At 42.5% G+C, this 24,350-nt stretch overlaps 1 protein-coding gene across 1 annotated transcript; it reads right to left on the reverse strand.

The window, feature by feature from the left end:
* Positions 1–1,331: 1,331 nt before the first annotated feature.
* On the reverse strand, positions 1,332–24,015 carry rybpb (RING1 and YY1 binding protein b). Its single transcript, XM_042499162.1, has 5 exons — positions 23,861–24,015; positions 23,136–23,261; positions 5,549–5,860; positions 5,000–5,098; positions 1,332–4,650 (listed from the first exon to the last, which is right to left on the reverse strand). The coding sequence occupies exons 1-5, from the start codon at positions 23,884–23,886 to the stop codon at positions 4,401–4,403; spliced, it is 813 nt and encodes a 270-aa protein (XP_042355096.1). The 5' UTR covers positions 23,887–24,015; the 3' UTR covers positions 1,332–4,400.
* Between the last annotated feature and the right edge of the window lie 335 nt (positions 24,016–24,350).

The raw sequence follows: 24,350 nt of genomic DNA on the forward strand, positions 1-24,350 counted from the left end.
TTCCATAATTTTTGAATGTTCTTTTCCTCAGGAGTGTCAGCTGTCAGCACATAATCAGCACCTAGCAATCTGGACTGAAGGTAAGACAGGAGCAGGAAGTTCAGACATGCAAATGTTATTAATATCCGGAATGAAGAACCTTCGTTGCTCTTAACTTGCACGGGCAAAAGCAGGAAATTAATTTATGCTAATGTTCTTTTTTGCTTTTCTTTTCTTGTAAATGTTACTAATATGAGTTGCTTCTGTGCTCCCAACTCATGTTGACACAGAGGGACACAGAAACTGTTCATTTGTCAAGACATGCGAGAGCTAACTGTGCTGTTATTTTAAAGAAAAAACTGGACCCCCAGGACATTTAGTGAGATATCAACCACTTGAGGATTAAGAAAGTGATACTAAATGTATGACCTACTGGCCAAATATGGCTGGTTGGGAAATTGTTTTGTACTTTGAATGTGCATAAGGTGCCAGAGTGCATTAAAAAGCATCAAAGATAGAGCTAGTTTGTCAAGAAAAGATGCGGAGGGAGGATCCCTTGGACCCCCTCCCAACAGAGGCTGCGGGTAAACAGCAAATGTCTTTAAATCCTAGAAATTAGCCCCTGGCTTCCTGTCATTTTGCAAAAGTGGCCCCGAGGCAAAGCAATCTGAGCATCCCTGCACTGAGACCTCTTCTGATTCATTATTTATTTAAAGAAAATGTTTTACATTTTTTTAAATTCATGAAAATCCCTTACTTTTACATATTAATTGATGAAAAACAAGTGAAAAAAAAATTCAAAAACAATGCATAGTTTTGGAATAAAACCGTTTGTTTTGGGGTTTTTTTGTCTCTTACACCAGAGACAAAGTGCATTAACAAATGAACCAGAAGGAAATGGAATAGCCACAATCCCTTAGTGAATAACCTCATCACCAAAGGAAATGTGCTTTTAAAACAAATGTGAGCATCCACCTCTTTTCAGTGGAGTCATGCATCTGTATAGATTATCAGTGGCGACAAAGGAATGCAGTGATTGGTCGGAGCTTTTAGACGGAGCATTAGTGGGGGGCTAACCAGCCTCTAGAGGGAGGCGTGATTGAAAGCTGTTGTCAATACGAGGGCTCCCTCATGTCATATGTCGCCGCACTGTGAAGGCTGCCTCTATATGAACACACACTCACCGGGACGTCTCAATCAATAGTCTGCTCTCAGATCCATACACACTTCCTGTCATCTGAGAGTGTATAAAATGAAGATGTGAAGGTACATGTACGTGTGTGTGTGTGTGTGTGTGTGTGTGTGTAGATGAATCGCATCAATAAAGGACACAAAGCAGCCCAAAAAATAGATAACTTTAACAATTTTATTTGTGAAAAACTACAAGCAAAATTCATAAATAGACGTTTCTATTTGAAGCGGAGGAAAATGATCAGGTTAGCCTATAAGCGCAAAGTCGTGCACATGCCAGAAACATGTATTATTTTAACATTATAAGCTAGACAAGGAGCCGTGATCCGCTGAAAATGCTGCGTACATTTCCACACCAGGAACATAATGTGACCATTTCACAAGGGGAAACAATGACACATCAGCTATAAGTTAAAAAAAAGAAAGAAAAAAAAGAACTAAAACAGGATTAAACAAAGAATGGATTATTGTACTGTCCCTAAAACTTTTTTTTTCTTTTTTATTTCTTTTTTAAACCGAGCAATAACTTTAAAAGCATTGTACAAGACATTGTTATAGGAAGAAATGAGTTTGTATAATACACTTAATTGGAAATTCACGGTTAGGGTTATACAGTCAGTAAACAAGCCTTCTATATTTGGGTCTCTGACAAACAAAGCTAAAAAATGTAACCATCTTTACACAGTAAATTAAGGTTACTGGTCGCACACAAGAACAGAACTGCTTGCGCGGAAAGGAAACAGGAAACAAAAGACTTCAGCTCCGATGCCATCATTCATAGTGTTTGCTTTTGCACCTTTTTAAAATTCTATATACAAGCAATAACTCATATACTCAGCAAATGGCCATTTGTCAATAATTTAACAATGAATCCTTTCTGTTGGAGTACTCAGTCAAGTGAACGTGGTTGCAGATAAGGCAGGTGAGAAGATGGCTTTTTAGGCCCATTTCTAAGATTGCATTACAAAGCAAGGGTTTGTTTTTTTTATTCAGTAAAAATTAGACAAAACACCCCCCACCCCCCCACCCAACTTTTTTTCTTCTTTTAAATTCACATTGCTTTTCCTCACTTTGAACACTGATTCCATATTTGTATGCAATAAAGTACATAATTACATATTAACCATAGCTTAAGAGCAGAAAAAACCTCATGAACACATATCTCTTGGACTTCAAACATTGCTTACGACACACATATGATTATCATCCCTCGGTGTGAAACTGCAAAGCTTTTAGTCGACACAGATCAAAATCCTGACCCTCAGATCCAAGTATTGAGATTTTTGGGACTTGTTAAGCTCACCTAACGTGGTTTTAATTGCTCTGGGAGCAGCTCAATTGATGAGTCTGGGGGTGCGTTTTTTTTAGGGGAGCAGCGTTTACTGTTGAGGAGAGTGAATACGGGGCATACTGAGACTTGGACCCAGCAGACTGTCCCCACAGCTACCGGCTCACACCGAGTTGGTGTCAAACCGCCTGCACAATGAGGTGAGATCCACCACTGAGTGCAGAGCCAGTAGCATCCTTCGCCTCACAGTATCGACACTTCTCTGCCCCAATTTAGCCGTACACAGAGAAAAGTGGACAATAAGAACACCATTTACATGGATTATATTAGTCTTTATTTAAACTGTTATTCATCTCACACATTAGATAATTGCATTTCAAATTGTTATTTATCTGTCTATGTATCATGTCATTATGAAATTCCTTTGGTCCTTCAATAAATAAAACTAAGATATCATATACACATTTATTCTTTATACAATTTCATACAGTTAAAAGGAAATTATGTTGGTCTAGTATCAGCTAAGGTGAAAGTGAATTAAAACCCTTAAATAAGCCTTGCTGTTCTAAAAATTGAAAGAGCAATTGTGTTCTATTAACTACTGCAATATTTCTTTTTTATGCCTTCAATGACAGGAGTCTTAAATTAATAAAAAAAAAAAAAAAAAAAAGAAAGTTTTTGCAAATTGTTCCGTGTCTTTGCACTTGTTTTCTGGGATTGAGAGATTCAAACGTCGTCTTCAGGACCACAACGAAAAGAAAAAATCGATTTCACAACAGCTTGACACAACAGGTCTATATTACAGTTCGATATGGTTTTACCAAGTGGAACTGCGTGGAACCGTCCTTCAGTTGCCACAGAAAAGAAACGCTCTGGCTCGAGAGCTGAGAGGACAGCTCCAAACGTCGGCCAGAAAACTCAATATCCAAGTACGGAATGCAGAAAATATCAACAGCTTTTTAGTGTTTTACACAACAGCCTACACTGTACAGTTAAGGACATAAGATACTGTATAAGAGATCTGCTATAGCATACTAAATCATAGACAATCTAGTTGAAAAAGTGTCTGAACCTCAGGTGACCTTCTTCTGATGCACATTGACCTGTACAGGACGAGACGGACCTGACGGCAGCCCCGACAGTGTTCAGAGTGAGACAGTGTTATTGAGAGAAGTGAATTTGATTCATCAGCACTCTGTCACATTGAGTGAATGGGCAATCCCAGATCTGCAAAACTGCTTCACAGTGTATCTAGCACCAGTGTGTGTGTGTGTGTGTGTGTGTGTGTGTGTGTGTGTGTGTATGTGTGTGTGTGTGTCAAGTGTGTGGTGTGTGTGTGTCTCGAGTCTTGTCCTATCCTCTTCAAACTGTAATAAAAACACTGAAGGAAGGAATGATCGATCGGCAGGGCTACACAGCAAAGCGTCAACATAAAAAAAAATAAAAAGGAGAATATCAAAGTATACAGGTGCAACAGGTAATAAATAAGGGTAATAATAGTTTAAAGTTATTGAAATGATGGTGGTTATTGTGCCCAGCGGAGAATTCTTCTTTACAAAAAAACAAACAAAAAAAAATGTCGACTTGGCCTCACATCCACATACAAATATAAAACAATACATACAAGTGTCTGGATGCTACCGCGGGGGAGGTTGGGGGGGTGGGGGTGGTATTCCTTGTAGCCCTGCTCTCCTCGCCTGTGCCGCGGGGCATCATCACGAGGGGAGATCCTCGTTTGTTTCCCCGGCAGGCGACCGCACTGTTCCTCTCAGCTTTCAGACTCCTTTTAGCATCCAGGGGGGGTCATGGAATGGAGGCAGGGCAGCGATGGGAAAATCTCTCCCCCTGTGGGATCCATAGTGTCCAGAAATGTGGGAGGGGAAGAGGAATGGGGGAAAGGAGCGTTGGTGGAGCGAAATGAGGACGGGAGGACACAAGGACCTCAGAACGACTCGTCGTGCCCCACAGAGAGATCCCCTTTAGGCGTGGAGGCCCGCGACGAGCCCTTGTCCATGCTCTCGGAGCCGGAGCTCTGGTGCTGCTGTTCGGAGCCCGCGCTGGACGTGATGGTGGACGAGGACGTGGAGGAGGAGCGGGTCTTCTCCTTAAAGTCTGTTATGATCACTGTCACGTTCCCTACGGTGATCGCCAACTGCTGGGCAGTGCTCCGGTCGATGTTCTTCAGTTTGGGCCTGAGGGGCACAGACAGACAGACAGATGCAAAGAGAGAGAGAAAGAGAGAAAAACATTAACCAGAAATGGCAACCACAATATGTGAGTCTCAGCAACAACAAGGGGGAGGCTGCCAGCACTGTGGGGGCGGTTACACTAAATTGCTCAATTCATCGGGTGACACATGAACCGTCAGAACAAGTGTATATAAAGTGAGAGTGGGCGTTTAGTGTAAAAGATCATTTGTGAATCATTTAAGGTTTCCCTCTAGCCTTGTGCTGCATGACTTTCTCTAAAAACAAGTGCTGTGTAGTCAGAGATGTGAAACCATGTGTTCTGCCAAACGCAGTATGAGAGGCTGCTACACACCTGGAAATGTGCGAGTTCTTGTTGGTCTTGGTTGCTGATTTGCCAGACTGTATGCTGTGTTTGTCGCTGGGTGGGCTCTGATGGGTGTCTGATTTGGGTCTGGAGGAAAACAGAGACAGATCGGTGAGGATAATACAGGCGCTGACAACATCCAGAGCAGGGTTCCAACAGCTTCAGGCGAGTTAGATTTCAGACTTTTAATGCAGTTCAGGAAAATTCACCAAATTGAAATTGTTGATATCTGTAAAAACACAAGATGACACATATATTGTGACGATGTCTTGTAATCCCAGATAGGATGGGCAGGATTGGCATGACACAGAAATAATAAACAAACAAACTAACGGACATGTTAACTGGTTATTTCAAAATTTTACAATGCAACATAAAAAAAGCATTCATGAAATCCTATTTTCCATATCTGAGCATTTTTAAGATTTTTGAACTTAAGGCCAAAGTTTTAGATGAATGAATTCAATGCCTTTTAAGACTTTTTAAGGATCTGCTGGAACCCCGATCCAGAGACACACGTGAAGCCTCGACACTGACCTGGTCTTTTTGCTGCTGGGCTTCTTCGTGACGGCTGGGCTGATGTCCTTCTCTCTGTCGGGTTTGTCTTTGATTGGCTGTTGTTCGTTGTCGCTCTTCTCTTTCTCGGGAGGGGAGTCTCCCTCTGGCCTCACTATCTCGGGACGCTCACCCTCTGGGCGCCCCTCTCCGTTGGCGCGCTCCCCTTCGCCGTCCGGGCGTTCCTTGTCTGTGCGCTCGCTCCTCTCCCTCCGCTCCTTCTTGGGCGGAGGAGGCATCGGGTACTGCTGAGCCACCTGCTGGGCGACCAGCTGGGAGTTGATCCTGGGTTTCCTGTGGAGGAGATCCAAGGCACAAAGATGGATTAGCCTCGTAGTGGAGCTATGAGCTGAGTCTGGCTACGCACCAACGCAGTCACACTTCGGCTGACAAAGAGAGGTGACTGAACCTTCGGGGCCTGCGCAGTGGAAAGGAGCCGCGGCTCCCAGCTGCTGCAGAGGTGGGTTTGCGCAGCCGCTTCCTGGCGGAGCAGCTCTGTTTTGAGGGCTAATCTCATTAGCTCACGGCTGTAATAAAATGAATGGACAGGATCACAAGGTGGGACATTTGCAGCACGTCACTTAGGTCCTCTAATCTGATTACTGCAGGGTTGGCCCCATTTGTCAGACTGAGATGGAGTTGGACATGGTGTAGCTGCTCCACTGACTGAGCTCACCAGCAACCCTGGCTCCACTGCCAACCTTTTCAACTGAAACGTATACATAAAAACAGGGTTGCCCACACATTCATTCATTTGTGGCAGCCCGCCACTGTCAAAACATCTGACAACTCATTCTGATTTTATATTTTTGGAGCTGGTCCGTTCATTAGGGGCGCTATTGGAATATATATTGTTCTGTTATGCTTTTCACCATACTACCAGAATGCAGAGGGTACTCTGGGCATAGACGGGGCAGCAGAATGGCGGGTACAGTGATAGTGAAACTTTGAAGTGGGTCTATATGAGATACTTATGTACAGTCAGTGTATTACATACAGTAGGTGGCGGTCAGTGTGCTCCCGGTTTGCAGAAACAGACAGGGCACGAACCTTCAGGTCAGAAAGTGCTGTTAACAACTGTTTTGCAGTCCGACTGAAATGAAACTTCATATAGAAAACACTCTCAATACAGGGTCTACTTCCACTGACCTACGCCGACCTGTGGGATGCACATCCCGCCTGGGAGCGCTGTATGTAATACACTGACTATACATAAGTATCGCATACAGCTCCACTTCAAAAACCCCAAATTACCACTTTAAGTAAAAGTACAGATTTCTTACCGGAAAATGACTTATGTAGAAGTTAAAGTCACCTATTATATTACTTGAGTAAATCTTTAAGTATTTGATATTTTCTGTACTTTTCTGTACTAAAGTATTTTTATCCTGTTAAATGTACTAATGTATTGTAAGTAAAACTACAAGTAAATGCTGGTAATAAAAAGCAAGCGGTCAGAATTATTTCTTCATAACATACAGCACCTTAAAAATGAAGTGTACATTACGCTTGAAGAATAACAGACTTTTTCACAACTTAAAGGATTTTAAGAATAACATCCAGTTTTTCCTTCACTATTTTTTAGTAAGTAACTAAGTTGTTTGGGGGAAATGTAATGGAGTAAAGGTTTAATTTCTCAATACCATAAAAAGTCCAGGTAACTAATGGTATTCCCAATAAATACTCAACTACTCTTTGAGTTCAATCATTCTTATTCAGCAAAAACAGTAAAAGCAAGGAAGATAAATGTCACATGCAGCTTTCAACGAGTCCCACTGCTTTCCTAAAAGAGGCGTTCACAGAAAACCCATCCTCTTCTGAAAACATCTTCAGTGGCATTTCACCGCTGAACTGTTACAAACGTGCAGCCAGGGCAGCATCTTGCTCCATCAGCTGCGCACATGAACAGGGCCTGAAATTGTGAGGCAAAATGCTAACCCCAAGTCAGACTGCCTGAGCCAACACACACACCTGCAGCATAATGGACACCAGCTGGCAGCATCTCGGGGGAAGCGGAGGACCTGAGGGTGGGGAGAGAGCGAAGGATGACTGCAGCCTTCCAGAGACTCCGACTCAGCCGAGACCAAACTGCAGCCAGCAACATGGATAATCACAGGCCAGCACTGGGCAAGCATGGCGAAGAGTAAACCACAAGTACGCTCACACACACAAACACGCAGTTGAAAAGCTTAGCGTGCAAACAAACAGCCTGGCACAGCTCAGTGGCCGCTCAGGGGGCCTTTCAACAGGAACACAACAAGTTATACTAGCTAGCTGTGTATACCCAACCCTTCCAAACCCAATTCTACTCTTGGCAGGAGGAGTTATTGTGATATCCCAGCAGTGGAGAGGAGGTCCCTTGATCCTCAGGATTGCTTTAGGAGACCTGTGGTCAAGTAGGGAGTCTTGAAAGTTTTAGAAATGCTGTTAGTCTAAGCATCAGGCCAGAAAAACAAGTGTTGCTGCTGAAAAATGAAGCTCTCGCGGTGAAAACAAACGCTTTCTGCTTTGCCACGGGACCGATCTAAGAGCTAAAGCTGTGGCAAAAACAAAAGCAGCTCAATAGCGTGTCAGACTGATGACTCTGATTTCAGGGGCTTGCTGTGGAGAGTGGTTTTTCAGACAGCTGCTTAAGTGGTTAGCCTCAGTGTTTCAATTTGGCAACATCATATTGCCAGTCCTGTTACTTGTTTCTGCACTTCCATCCTCGTTCACAATTGACACTCCACTCAGTCCATCTATGGCTTAGTAGCCAAGCACTTTAAAACTCTTACCATCCAATTCTTTTGTAACTATTTTCTCTACTGCTCCATCAAGCTCATTTAGTCTCCTCCTGCTGAGGCCTGTTACAGACAGAGGGGGCCTTTCCTTGAGGAGGGGGTGGGGGACTGCAGCTGATCAGAAGGCAATCAATCGAGGCATAATAGAGCATCATGTTGTAATGTTGGTAATACACTCCATCATTACGCTGGCTGTGGTGCATGCTGAGGAGCCCTGGGCTGTTCATCCACTATCCATTAGCTGCCTTGGTTCTCAGGCCTCTGTCTGCCTGCTCCCATGTGTAAGACACTGTTTGGGGTGGGTGAAATTAATGGGTGATACAGGAGTGAGATTTTCTTCCAATTCAAGCTTCAATTGACTGCAATTCTAATCCAATCTAGAGTAATAATCACTTCCCATGTTTAGTACTGTTTCATAGTAAAAATAAATAACTGCAGTGCTTTTAAACAGTTGACTGGTTACGTTGATAACTTATTATTTACAAAGAGAATATCAGGGGTCTACTGTTTTTTAAATGCCTTTCGCAGATGTTTAATTAGAAGTTCAGTAAAAATTCAAATAAAAAAAGAATAAATAAAAGTAGCTCCCTGAGGTCTTACAAAGAAAAAGTTCCTCCCATGCTGACACTTTCTTTGCGTGTACTGCAGGCTGCCCTCCCTGGTGTTGGTTGAGTGTAATACGCACACTTTTTCACTAATTGATTTTATCGGCAATCATTAAAATAAAATGCCAATACAGATAATTGGCAAAATGCCAAATATCACCCCCAATGATCAGCCAAGCTGATAATCTGTTGACCCCCACTGATAATGGTGAGTTTACAGCATTAGACCTCAGTGTCTGTGCTGACACCAATTTGCAATTAGAAATTCCTCCAGACTCCTGTTCATGTCTGAGTCTTGCCTCATTCCCATGGGAATCTTGATGAGAACCTCCGGATTCCCGATCCGATGTCAACATCTGGCAGGAAAACATCAGCATGCCATGGAGAAAGCGCGACGAAGAATTCCGGGGAGGCAGCTTGTGGTACACGAGAAACAGCAGTGAGCAAAGCCACAATAAAGAAATATGCTCACCGACATATTTACCCCTCATGAAAAAAATATTTGTCTCTCAAACTCATAGCCACGAGAAAACAGATTGTCAGCGCAGACAGCATCCAACAGGACCAGAAATCATTTTGTTTGACAGTCAGAGCTGTTAGCCAAGAAGGTGATGAATGAGTGATTGATTGACCGATATGCTCCACGCCCCTTTTTCGCCTGTTTGCGGAGCTCAAGCCCTGGTCAGAGTCGGAGATTTGTGTCAGCGGCAGCAGCGGTGGCGGCAGAAGCAGCCTGGTAGTTAAGCAGTGATTCAGTGCCAGCTGTAAGTCAGCCATGAGTTGCTGCTGGCATGACAGAGCCACTGCTCTTTTTGCCCCATTATTTACTTACTGACCACACACCATGGCTTTTACAGCAGCGCTCTGTGGCTCATTAACATGGCTGGAGATTCTGCATGACACCACATCTGTGTGTGTTAAATGCATTTATGAAACAAGTTGCAACCCTGAACAGCTGGATAAAGTCTGCCCTAAGAATATTTCATATTTAAAATCAGTTACGGTTCATATTTAAATAATCTGTCCATTGTAGAATCCAAGGTTTCCCACACATTCATTTATTTGTTGCAGCCTGCCATGATTAAAACATTTGCAAACACAAATAGGTTTTCTATTTTTGGAGCTGGACTAATAATTAATTAAGAGCGCTCTTTGAATATGCTCAGGGTTCACACACATTTTCATGGACAGCGTTTCAAAACTTTTCCATGACTTTATAAGGATAAATAACAAAATATGAACTTAGAAAAGCATGCATTTTACTGCGTTTGTGGCACTTTCCAGCCTAGTAACAGTTCTTTTCTAAACACACACATGGAGGAGTCTCGCTAATGAATGCCGCTACACTACATCACAAAAACACGCAACCTGTCTCAAAGGGGAAGGCTTGGCTGGTATTAGTCATGGAAAATGAGAAAACCACACAGCAGCATCAAGCAGCATCTTAGTTGTTTGTTGTCTGTGATATGCCAACTGCTAACCTGCAGAAAATACATTTGCGGTTAATTACATTACGTGAAAGGTTATCACTGGAAGGTGACTGTAAAAATTTATTTCATTACACAAAAAAGTCCATAACTTTTCCAAAACGTTCAATGATTTTTAGGATTTCCAAGACTTTTCCAGGCATGTAAAACAAGATTGTGAATTTGAATGACTTTTCCAGGTTTTTAACAACCCTGTATGTATTTATACTGTTCTGTCATATATTGCACCACACTCTCGGATTACGAAACATCCTCTGGACACAGACAAACAGCAGAATGTGAGGTGCACTGACAGTGAAACTTATCTGTTCATTCTGCTGGGTCTAAAAGTTTGCATTCATTTGCAGCAGCTGCTCCTCACATCCATCGATTTTGTCATTCCTGACAAATCAATAGACCAATTATCAACCACGCGAATCACAAACTGCTGCTGCTAAGGAAAAATAGAACTCATGGAGATCTCTGCCTGCGCTATGTTCAGGGACCCGCGAAGGCCTCTGGATTAAGAGGGGTGACACAGAATGATACAAAGGGACAACGGCATTAAAACTAAACAAAAAAACTATCTGTGGCAGCCTGCCATGAGTAAAACATCTGCTACCACAAATAGATTTTATGCTTTTGGAGCTGGACAATTCATTAGGAGCGCTGCTGAAATATATATACTGTTTGTTTATTTATTGCACCACATTCTTTCAGCGTGAAGCGTGCTTTGTTCACAGACCAGCAAAAGTGTTCATATTTAGAGAGGTGACACAGAACAATACAAAGGGATACAGGCATTTAAAAAACAAAAGACAAATTGAGAAAAGTAAGAGTAAGGAATGTACTAATTAAACTACAATAATGCTGAAAATGACTCTACGACTTAACCAAAAGACATCCAAATCAAATCCAAAACATCTGTTTCAAAAGCGTTACTGAAAATGATCCTAAGAGCAGGACCAGGAGTGAACTCCAGGGTCCAACTGCAGAGATTGCTCCAACCTCCCCGCTGCTGCCAATATATTCCTGGGGATTCAGTGTGAGGGTGTGAGTGAGAGTGTCAAGTGTATAAAGCTTGCTGTCGAATCATTTCCCACTGTGAGGGCTTACAGCTTATTACCTCCCCTTCGCACAACAATAGGCCGTGATTGACAGCTCCTCCTATGCTTGGCCCTGAATTCCACCATCTGGGGGAGGGAGGTGGGGAGACTTCCTCGACGGGATGCCCCAAAATAACTATCATCATGCCTAAAAGCTCCTAATTCAGTCAGACTGACACCCATAGTTAGACCGCTCCACTCAGCCTGAACCATCGCAGACAGACACACCTCTGCTCAGCTGCTGCTCTTGCTGGCCACAAGCAGCCGATACTGCACGCCAAGGGCAAAAACTGGAGCCGCTGTTTCAGGGGGAACTCTTTCTAGACAAACCGAAAAACAATGAGCCACAGCACTTCATGGAGAGACCGAGTAATGAAGAGAGGGAGCGAGCGATGGAGAGTGTGATAGAGAGAGAGAGAGGCGCAGGAAAGCCCTCATTAACACAGCTCTTTTATTTGAAGTGCTGTGTGGAGGACAAGCAATTATTTCCTGCCAGGCTGAGTGAATGCAGTGGCAGACAGCTGAGTGTAGCGGAGAGAGAGAGAGAGTGAGACAGAGAAGAGTATTCTTCGACCATGGACGGCCCCCGCTGAAGAGCTCAGACTGTTTAACATCGCCAACTCTCATTCAAACTCTGTAAATAACTGCATGTAAGCAGTAGGAACGTGGGCTCCTCGTCCTCTGTGAAGCTGTTCACAAACATGAATCATCTATTCATATGCATTCGGCAGTGACCTGGTTTCCCCCTGCATAGGACTGAGAGACCAGCACAGCCTCAGCCTGGAGCACATCTCTCAGATCCAGCACGTGACAATGCCACAGGGCTTTAGTTTGATCACAGTACCTCCCTATGACGTGCTGGCAGCCATGTAATCAATGATCTACATGAACTTGTCTGTGTCAACACTTGCTGTGCGCCTTGATCATTATGTAGAAACATGTGATGCTCTCCCCTTCCCTTTAATAGTTTGCAGGGTGATGGAGCAGAGCGCAGAGCTGCCTGCCTGTGCTGCATCAGATGCGTTAACCAGTCAGCGGGTATATATATGTATATCAGTGTGCTCTATTGTTCTGTTGTTGAATGCTGGACAATCTTTCCAGAGAGACTTGATGTATGCCTGGGAGGAGCACTGCATAGCCCTTGGCTGACTTCCATTTTTCTTGAAATAGTGCAAAAGCGCAGAAAAAAAGTGGTGTGTTTGATGACTTGTGCCAAGGGCAGCATTATCAGAATGGATTGTTATCCATATAATATTTTTACAATATATGCACCACACAGACTTTAGTTGTTTTTTCCCCTTTAAATGCATGAGTGTCTCTCTTTATCATTTCGTGTTTCCTCTCTAAATTCCAAGGTTTTTTACTGCTCCATTTGTGCCCAGAGTGCACAGAGTGATCAATAAACAAAGGATAAATATATTTCAACAGCACTCCTCATAAAATTTCCAGCTCCAAAAACAAAAAAAATCTATTCATGGTGGCAGATACTGTACTCGTGGCAGGCTGCCAAAAATAAATGAACATGTGGGAAACCCTGCACTCTTAATGTTTAATAGTAACTAGAGCTGAAACAATGACTCAGTTGGCAGGAATTTAAATCAGCAGCTTTTCCAATAATTAATCAAATCTTTTAAGTCATTGTTTAAATAAAGGTGCCAAAAATGAACAGCTTTTGGTTTCACAATTGTGAATATTTGCTGGCTTTCTTCATCTCCTATATTAATAGTTAATAATAGTAATTAGACTGTTGGCTGCACAAAGGCAATTTTAATTTGTCCACTTCGGGTTGGCATTGTTACTTAATCTGTCAATTATTTTCTTGGTAAATTCAGAAACCAGAAAGAGTGAAGATGCCCATCACAACTTGCCAGAGCAAAATCTGAAAGAAGTTTTATCCAACCAATGTCCACAAAAGTATTTATTTACAATTGAAAATAAAACTGCAAATCTTAACATAGGAGAATTTGGAATTAGCAAAAAAAAAAAATGTTATCAACGAATAATTTTATGTCAATCAACAAATGAATTCATTATTTTAGCACTTAAAGTAACATTTGTATTTTAGACCTGGTTTTGACTGAATTTTTCAATAGCTATTGGGCTTGTCATGTGTTGTAGACCAGTAGAGATTATCCTGCTATGTCAAAAGAGAATATGTTATAAATGGGAACATGACTAAACTTATAAATATACTTCCTGGAATGTTAAATTGAAAACTGACTAATACAAATACCACCAGACTGTGGGACTTGTGCTACTTGTGAGGGAGCTCTTGATCAGTCTCAGCCTGAGGTGACTGGAGCAGTGTTGTCACCTCCAGCCATCCATGGGTAGCGTAATGTGTGTGAGTGAGTGTGTTTAGGAGGTTGAATGAGGATGGCACCTGAAGAGCAGCCTGGGGCTACAGCACTTCTTGATTCATTCCCACTGCCCACCAGAGGCATTAAGCATTCATCCCTCCTCGAGTCCCTTCCAGTCAGGACTTTGAGGGCTTAATGTTCAGTGTTTCCCCAAGGTGACTGCTGTAGGGTGGTGGATGGGTTGTGGGGAGGGGGTACTAAGGGTGTAAATCACAAGTTTCATCACAATATTATTATTATCGATTGAATTGACTGTACTATCACACATGAAACATGGCTTACCGACCTGCCAGTGCTGTACAATTATACCCCACCCCCTCCACCTTAAGGGATGGGAATTGATAAAATTTTATTGATACCAGTGCCATTATTGATTCTGCTTATTGGTGCGATTCTTTATTAATTCACTAATTCCCTCCATGGGTTCCAAGCTTCAGCCAACTGTTTTATCATCTCTTTGAGTCTGAGCACAGTGTGAATGAAAGGAGAGGATTTTTTTCCAGCATTCTTTTTCCTTAGTCGAAGAAAAGAATCTGCTAAGCTTGCCTGCATAGCGCTGATGTTTTTTCAACATAGGATACTTTTCAAGAAAAGATAATCGTCAATGATGCTCAGTAGGTGTAAGAGTGCATACTTTGATCTTTAACATTAGATCTTTAGATCTACTCATTACTTTGAACAAAACGGAACAGTAACAGTTGGTGTGGCAGTGCCTGCTTTCCTTTTCAATAAACTTGCTCTAGATGGCGACGGCTCCCGCCTTCTTTTTATCTCCCGCTTCTCTCACGAGATGCACTCTCCGCCCAAGGATGAACACTTCTTCCTCTATCATACACATGATCTCAGCATTCGGGCTTTCGTTAGCCCGGTAGAGAGGGTTCATGATTTTGAACTTGCACACAAGGTCCTAGCTTGCTTCTGGCAGAGCCCATGGCCATCACTCCACACTTCAGAGAGAGGTATAAATGGTGTGACCACAATCAGAGCTCTAAGCTCCGACTATGGTTTAATAACACATTTAGTATTTTACAAATTAGAGTTTTTGATTTAATGAATGTGGGTGCTGACATAAATTAACTAAATGGATTTTGTTTATCTAAAGTAAAGCAAAATGACATTGGGGCTGTGTGCAAGTGATGTAATTGGTGTGTAAACGGTGCTGTGGTGGTGTGTTGTATGCTATATAGACATTGCAACATGTATGTTGCACTGTACAACCCTGACGCAGCAGTGACGCAGAACTGACACAGAACTGACACAGAACTGACGCAGAACTGACACAGAACTGACGCAGAACTGACACAGAACTGCTTTTATCTTTTTTCTGTGAAAGAAATTGGACCACTGCTTCTTGTTCTGCCATAAGTCCTTCTTGTTGTAAGCTTTGTTTTGCAATGCAAAACTGTCAGAAAAACAGTCCAGCATGAAGGAATAAACTTGGAGGCATATGATTCCAATTAATCAGAAGATCTGCAACCAGCTCTCGGTTCCAGATCCCTTATCCACCTTAAACTTCATTTGGGAGTCCGTGAAACCGTGAAAGCAATGTTTCCATCAGGGGCTCTGTGTGCACAGCAGGCTCCCAGTAAGCAAAAACGCCCTACACCTCTACCTCAAACAGCAAAGAGCAAAGACATCTCAACTGTAAAAACTGTAAACCTCATGCACCATGCTGGCTGCTCGGAGTCTAGTTTTCTGCTTCTCCTGACACGCTGAAGGAGTCCAACTGTCTGAGTTTGGCTGCCTTTGAGATAGACAGACATACGCAAGAAGAAAGGAGGTCTATGACAGAGGCATTAAAAGAGGAAATGTCTAAGTGTGTGTCTGCTAAAAGACTATTCATCTTCACACTGCAACTCTTTCCCTGACCGACCTTTCAGGCTCCACACTGCCTGGCATTGGGCAGACTGACAGCGAGTCATTGCAAAGGCACTAAGCACGTATGAGCTCCCTCCATCAGCAGCGCTATGTCACATTTCTCAGTATCACTCTTTTGTTTTCCTCTTCTCCATCTCTTTGTCTTCACCCCTGCTCTCTTCTCACTTTCTCCTTATGCATTAGACCCCCTAACTACCATTGCCCTGCCTAAATCGTGCTGGCTTTAAGTAGGTCGTCTTCACCTCTCTTAACCCTCTCTCCTGCTGTATGCTTCTGGTGTGAAGGAGTTATCTGTCAAGTAGAGCCGCTCTCCCCATCTTGCTGCTGTCCTGTCATCTTCTTGTCCATTTGCTTTTGTATAAACAGCGCCTGGTTTGAATTTGCAGAACTGCTGAAGGGGACATTGCACCTTCACAGCAGGCTCTCGTGTTCTCCAACAGCATCAAGGAAGCAAACAGCAAGTGAGGACACTCGACACCAAGAGGTCAAACACAAAGCCACTACTGACTAGAGCTGGGTTGATTTACAGTGTTGCCAGTCCTGTCTGGTGTATGAGCTTAAACCAGGTGCAAAATAGCTGAATAAACATTTGTCATTGTAACACATGGTGGCAATTTTAAAAGTAACTTACATCACAGCACTAAACCAAACTCAACTGCATTATTAATACGCAATATGACAGCGCGATTATGTTTGTAAACAAACTAACAGAGCTATAAGTGTCCAACGGGTTGTGTTTAATTTACTTATATTTTACAGCAAACATCTCAATATAAAACTTGTGCTTTCTGATTTAGAACATAACATTACACATTACAAACATAGGTTGATAGCAAGTCAGCCACTCACACATCTCTTAAATGTTTACATCTCCAGTCTGATCTCAAGTGTACAACTGAACCAAACATGGTTTGTCTACATAATGTTAACTAAGGGTTGACAGACTATCAGCCTGATTGATTATCAGGGCTGATATTTTTACATTGTGCCGATTATCTGTATCAGCGTTTTAGTTTAATGATCGCTGATAAAATTAATTAATCAAAAAGTGCAAAGTATCAGCATTTTACTTTATAAGACCCCCTTTTTTATTTCTTTTTTTTTTTTTATTTAAATTTTTCCTTGACTTTATTAAAAAAAGTTCCTGGAGTTTGTTATATTCCAGATTCTAAATATTGACATAAAGATTTTCATTTTTATTGTGAATGTATACTGGTTCCAACTATAGGTTATTGGTCTCATTAACTACCAATAGTCATTATTGGCCAAGAAAAACCAATATCAGTTGACCCCTAACGTTAACAGTGAATATTTGATAGATGCGGTGTGGACAGAGAGCTCCAGTGTTACACGATGCTTTGTGACAGATATGACACTCGTTCTCATTGGGACACTGTGTTATTAAGTTCCACTCAGGAGCAGCTGCTGAGTCATGTGGGATACCTGATAAAATTCACTAAACTGGTCCAACCAAACTCTACTAAAGACCACTGTAGCCACGATTCAAATCCATCAAACTTGTTAAATTTTTGGTCTTTATAATGCTCTGCCACACCACAGCTCAACAGGATCAAACCCTTCGACTCTAACAATTACTCTGGATTCACTCTCCATCTGAAGCGAATGACATGTCAAATGGTCCTCCACATGCATGGATGGTGGTGCTGGTAGAAACAGAAGAGGCTGTCCAGTCTAGCTCTCTCCCTCCCTGGGTAATGATGTGCTTCAGCCCCTAGAGACTCTTGGCTGAGTGAGCACATCCCCCTTGCAGCCATCCATACCCCCCTTCCTTCAACACACACATATAAATGTCCAGACGCTACACTCCTGTCTGTCCCTACGCCGCTCCCCGTGTCCTCTCATGCCCTCTCCTTCTCCTTACTCCTCAGCTTGCTGCGACTGCACACTTAACATCTCCCTCACTCCCTCTCTCCTTGTCCTCATATGCTCTCATTCTCTATTTCCCCGAGACTCCGCACTCCCTCACCGTGGCACTCATTTGCCTCATCTTTTTCGTGAGGGGAGGAGCTCCCGATTCAACAGCTTTCTCTCGCAACATTTCTCTGTTTTGTCAGATTGCCAAATTGGCTACTGTATTTAATCACTCACACTCTGCCAAATCCCATGAAGTAATTAAGAACTTTTAAATCCGGCAATTAACATGTAAAGATTAGGGCTACCCGCTCGTGCTTAGGGCTTTAGTGCAGATGCTGATAATGCTGGATAAGCAAAAGCAGTTTCCTCGGAGTGGGGGCTGCTGTGGGGGCAGGCGAGGGGGGCGAGGAAGTGCAGATATAAATTGAGAGCTAGCATGTCCTTCTTATGTAATTCCATTATCCTAGACAATTTGCCTTAATGTGACAGTGGTAGAATCCATGGATTATAATGACTCTATTCCATCATTGTAAAACAGAGAGGCATGCACGCACGCACATCGGAACACACAAACACTGACGCACACTGCAATCATTTTCCAATAAATAAACAACACTAAGACAAAGACAGAGATGCACTTTTACTTATTTGGCCTAAATACTAACTCGTGGCTTTAGGGTTGGGTCTTTGTCAGATTTGATCCATTCTGATTCTGTTTATCAATCCTGGTTCTAACTTTCATAATCTGTGGATTTATGAGTTTCCCATATGGTATTATAAAGTCACAAGCTAAATGCAAAACACATTTACTTAAGTACATTAACATCTGTGAATATCTAGAGTCATGGACAATTACAGTGACTGCCTGTGGTTGATTCATGTAAGTCTGCCAGAGTGAACAGAAAAACATCTTCACATTAAAATGTTTGTGACAATACTTGGACATGACATTATTCACATTAGTCTATACAAGTTACAGGTGTGGGTAAAAAACTGACTTAATAACTTAATTACTGACTTGTAATTTATACAGAATGGCATCACCTGTTAACTGATTACAAAAAAAGCTCTCAAGTTTAAACCTACAGAGACAGCCTGTTAACATAAACACAGAAAAAACACAAATTATGTGTCGAAAATGTGTCATGTCATTTAGCGCAAATTTGCTTTTTTTTTTTAGAGACACCTTTAAATCAAATTTTCCAGTGTCAATCCAGATATCTTTGACATGTCAGGCGTCATTTTATTAAATAATCTGAACAGTAGCTATTGAGACAACTTGGCAAAAATTTAGACAACATCGCTGTTCCTTTTCTCTTTTAAATTCTCTGTCTCAAGGTTTCCCATACATCAGTTTATTTGTGGTGGCCCACCACGATTAAAACATCTGTCACAAATAGATTTTCTATTTTTGGCGCTGGAGCATTCACTAGCAGCCATGTTTAAATATATATACTGTTCAGTAGTTCATATCAGTACACTTGTAAGAGCAAGTGCACTCTGGGTACAGATGGAGCAGCAACATCAGGTTGATGAAAGTGAAATTTAACCGTTTATACTGCTGAGTTTAAAAGTTTGCATTCACTCGTGGCAGAAGCTAATCTCAATCATCAGTGTGCTTGGCTTTGAATGAATCGACAGATCAATTATTCGCCCTGTGAATCACAAACTGCTGCTGAGGAAAAAAAGGATAAATGCATGGACAGCTCTGCCTGCACTTGGTTCATCGACCTGCAAAAATCACTTAATTTTGAGAGGGGACACAAAATGATGACCCTCGTCATTGTCAGCCACAGCCACACATTCACTCTGACTCTGTATCTGTATCTTAAATACAAAGTCACAACACTGTCTGGACAGACATCGAGTTGCTTTGATTTCTGTTCAAATTATGTTGTATAAACATTTACATGACCGTTTTCAAGACCGTTTATTATTGGTTTTATGCTATCTGACACCTATATGAATACATTCCTCTACCTCACACTGCTGTAGTATATCAGTTGCAGTGGTTCAGGTTCTGTGTCCTTTTAGCAGCCTGAGCTTTAGATAAATTGGGGACCATTTAAGTTGGCTTATTTAATTTAGTCAGAGTGCCACATTTTGCTAACCAGTGAGAGACACCCATTTGTTCTGCTTTATAAAAAGCACAGATGGAAGCTACTTGAAATGGTTGACAACAGAGCACCAGCACATAGATAACAGCACAGCAGTCAAAAGACTGAGGTACCTCAAGACTTCCTGTGATCCCCGCCATCAATCAACTTTAGAGGACTCCTAATGGTTTCTCCCTGGGCCCCGGGGCTGACAGAGGTGCATACCAAACACCACCACAAAGCAAACTCATGTACAGCAACACAGTGTCACGTTCAAGCAGCGATCGGGTTCAGATGCCAGAAACATTTAAATATGATAGCATGCACCTCGCAGGGGATGCTAATGCAAGCCCTTCTCCAATTACCAAGAAGCAGGCACTGAATGTAGAGGCTGAATACTTGGACTACTTGGACTTGTAGATTAGCAGCGAGGTCAGGTGCAAAAAAGCCGAGTGCTTTCTTGTTTAAGAGTCAGAGTGGCGGAGGCTACATTTAGCCTACTTGAGTATCATGTTACATCACTGAGTTGGACTGGGTCAACAGGTTCGTTAGGCTGCGCTGGGCTGGGGAGAACGGGGCCTCTCCCTGCATGCTGATGCCACAGCTGAAGTTTTGCTCTCGTTAACACACATTCTTGCCTCCATTTGCAAAAATCAGAGCAGCATGACCCACAGTTACCTAGCTTACCTACCGCTGGCAGGGGACAAAGTGCAGTTCAAGCCTTGTCAGAGTGTAAGACTCTATTTCTGACTCACCATAGATCATGTTAATTGTGTATTTTACATCAACACCTGTAGAAACAGCTGGTGTCTCATTGACTGTGCACACTGTAAGGGATGGATGTATCAAGCTCAAAAGGATGGAAATATTCATCTAATCTTGAATTTCTTGTAGGACAGGCAGGTAAACCCTGTATGACTCAACCTACAGCAACCAACCACAGGGCAACAGTAATATCTGCTGACTGCTATTGGTTGTACAGTTTTTCAGGAATGGATGGAGGTATGTGTGTTATGTTAGCTGCATCCATCCACGCCTAACTATGTTCAAATACAGATTAATCTTTGTCCCAGGATGCAGGAAATTTGGGGATTGTGGAAGAAGTGTGTGGAAAGAGGAGGATTCCAGATATTCACACCACTAAAAACGTTTAAAAGGTATACTTTGCAGGAATTGCCGGCTACTGTTTGTTAACTCAGTCATCAGCAAAAGTGCTAGTATTTCGCCTGGCAATATTATATTTGGGTTTTTTGTTGGTGATGTGTCTGTGATTTTCATAGTTTCCTCTTGGATTTCTGTTGCTTATGGTCTGACACCTGGTCGCTACCTTTACATAAAGTCCCGACCTCACGTGTGTGCTGTGCCCAAGAATGTCACAAACACAGCACAATAACAAGAAAATGAGAAAAAAAACACGCAGAGGGCAGTCTTTGCAGAAAATAACACACGCCTACACACTTCAAGTGGGTGATAAGTGATCATTGAGATGGATTACTTACAGTCTTGACATTTTTTTAGGAAGGCATTGTGCACCTTTAAATACAATCATGTCACACTGCCTGCACAAATCAATACCTATCTAGGTTAACCTATATTTTAGTAAACAAGTTGATCATCCAAAACCAAACTTCAACTTTGAGTAAAAGTAGTGTTTTGACTCCTACCACCAGTGAGGAACTCTAATTAGTGAACACACGTGTCCTTGTGCATAAAAGCACATTCAAAGTAGAGCCTCAGATAAAAGCAGCCAAGACAAACATCCACACATAGCCTTAAGTGTGAATCATTTAGCTAAGAGCATGTTGCTTCATCCCATGCTTTGCCGGAACACATCAAACAGTGAAGAAAGACAGCTAATTAGTACTCATTAGAATAAGAGGCAGCCCCACAACTACACAATTGCATTAATCAAAGGTTAACTATTCACATCAAACGGGAATGTGTGACAACCACCCCTGTGATGTCATGTGCTCCCATTTACCCAATAGAGGCAACTGGGCTGTTGCCAAAGCACAGTGGCAGGATGGCTACAACATGCTTGTCTCTGCTTCCTGCTTTCGTGCAGCAGGCTCAGCCTGCATCTTCAGCTGTGGTGAGCTACGCGCAGCTAGGAAAAGATCATAGGGGGAGGGGAGCCAGACAATTAAGATTGAGCTCTGCTGGATTTTCAGTAAACCAGTGTCAGTGTGTTGTCCCCGTTTGCGGTGTGTCAGGGGTGTCAGTGGAGCCACTCATTGTAAAACCACAGCTGGAAAGGTTAGAGTGCAGGGAACTTGTCAACAAACCCACAAATGACTCATCTATCTCTCCAGCTCATCATGCAACTGATGACGCGAGTAAACAAAGTCACACAGTGGCACACGCAACTTCTCATCACAAACACTCCCCAGAACACGGGGAGGAAGCATCATTACTCACAAAACCGAAAGGGAATCCCTACATGACATGAATTAGATTTCATCTCAGCTTCCCATAAGATGCAGTCTTTTGCTGACGTCACAAAATGAATTCTAGGGGAAATGGACATACAAGCCTGTTGCTTTAAATGCTGATGTGATTAATCTGGAGATATTGTCTGAGCGCAAACATGAGTGAATTCACTTGTAAACAGTTTCCGGAACAAAGCAGGCTGTTGGCAGATTGAGTTTTGAACATGATTAATCAGAAACTGTGTGGACTGACATTTAAAAATAGAATTTTTGTAAGATCAAGGCAAAAAAAAAAAGAAAAAGAAAAAACCAGTTGAACCTCTTCTGCACACTCAGTGTCATGCCTGGTTGGGCATGAAATGGCATTGGCTTAAACTTCATGGCACAAGGGAGGAAAAAAGTCTGATGGACAAAAGAATATAAAAAAAATGCACATCCGAGGTTTATCTCTAATCCTGATTACATACACATTTCTTAATCTAAGAAACACTATCATCTCCTTGCTGTACATCCGCCTCCTGTTCCAGGATAAATCTGACTCGTCAGACCATTAACTGCAATCCTACAGGTAGGTGAAATGCACGCACATGCATTCACTTTGTTTCACTCTATTGGAAAAAAAAACAGCCCTTTCGCTGTTGATGCACTGTAGCTGTACAGCCATCATGAAGTATGGTCCCTCTTCCCCACCCCATCCCCCCCTCTGGCTAGTGAAGCAGCCAGCCTACCTAGACGAATGCATAAAAGCATTGCAATGTTAGTCGCATGAAATGGGAAACTACGAATAATCCAGGAGATGTTTGCGAGATTGTCCATCAACAAGTCCGCATTCGCACATAGACAAATAGGCTGTCGATCAAAGTTGTCATTCCCATAAATTGCGATGCAATGCTGCTGCAGCCAGCCAAGCAGGGGAAAAACGAGACGCTCAGACGAGAGAGAGAGAGAGAGAGAGGGAGGGAGCGCTACATTACCTTGTGGATGTGCCCTTCCTCACATCGCAGATGCTGCATTTGAAAGCCTCGGCGGTGTTCCTGAAGGTGCAGACGCTACAGTCCCAGTAGCCGTCATCAGCGGTCTGTTTGGCTTGTCTTTTTGGCCTGACAAATGTTAAGGTCAAGTTAGTTTTTACTGGAATAACACCAACATTATTTCGCAAATTGACATGAACGGAGCTTGTGACAAACACAACACGTCGCGTAACACACGAGCTACTAAGTGCGGCACATATCATGGTGTTGTCATTAAATTTGGGTTCGAGTCCCGACAAGTACAGCTCCTCGGTTAATAAATCCCCACAGCGGCGAAGCTCCACACCGTCCGATTGTATCGCCAGCTAACGTTAGGCTAGCAGGCAGGGAAGCATTGCTAAAATTTTCGGCATCGAAGCTTAGCATGTCGGCTAACAAAACCAATATCAAACAATGTCAATTTCGACATTGACCCTCCGAAAGGCTTCGTCGAGACGGAAGAGCGTTTCGGAGAATGCCAGGCGTATCCTCTGAAAATTTTCCCTTTGTCTGTTAAGTGACTGGGTTGTAGAGAGCGAGAAGCCGCCATAGTGACTGCACTATTCTAGCTAGCTGTGGCATACCAACTGAAAAAGGGAGAAACGATCCCTGTGTGAGGGAAACGCATCTAAATATCGAGCTCAAAACGCACAAAACAAGGAGAAATCGTCAATGTGTGATCGCATTACCTGGTAGGGCTCTTCTTGTCGCCCATGGTGAAAAATAGTCCTCGGAAATAAGAAGAAAAAGGGGCCTCCTTTAATTGTCAGTGAGTGTAGTGGGTTCCAGATAGAGCCGCTGCTGAAGCTGTTGGCAGACAGGCTCCACTCAGCGCTGGCTCGAGGCACGGCACAGCGACTGACTGCACTACACCACGTGACCGCCTCCCAGCCAATCACAGCGCGAATCGGTTTAAAAGTCTGGATGGATGTTTAGTAGCTATTTTAATAACTACTAGAGAAATTTGACAGACCTCACCTCAACCCACGCACATACATACAGATTACAGCATAGGAATACTGATATAATTCATTATGCCTACAATTAAACAAATGTGCACAGGAGTTTTACAACACTTCCACTTCCAGGTGCTTTACAAGACAGATGAATAAATGAAAGAGTAAATGGAAACAATAGACAAATAGCAAATTAAATAAAATACAATAAATGAAGGTAACA

The sequence above is a fragment of the Plectropomus leopardus genome, chromosome 2 (assembly GCF_008729295.1).
Source record: "Plectropomus leopardus isolate mb chromosome 2, YSFRI_Pleo_2.0, whole genome shotgun sequence".
NCBI classification, from domain to species: Eukaryota; Metazoa; Chordata; class Actinopteri; order Perciformes; family Serranidae; genus Plectropomus; species Plectropomus leopardus.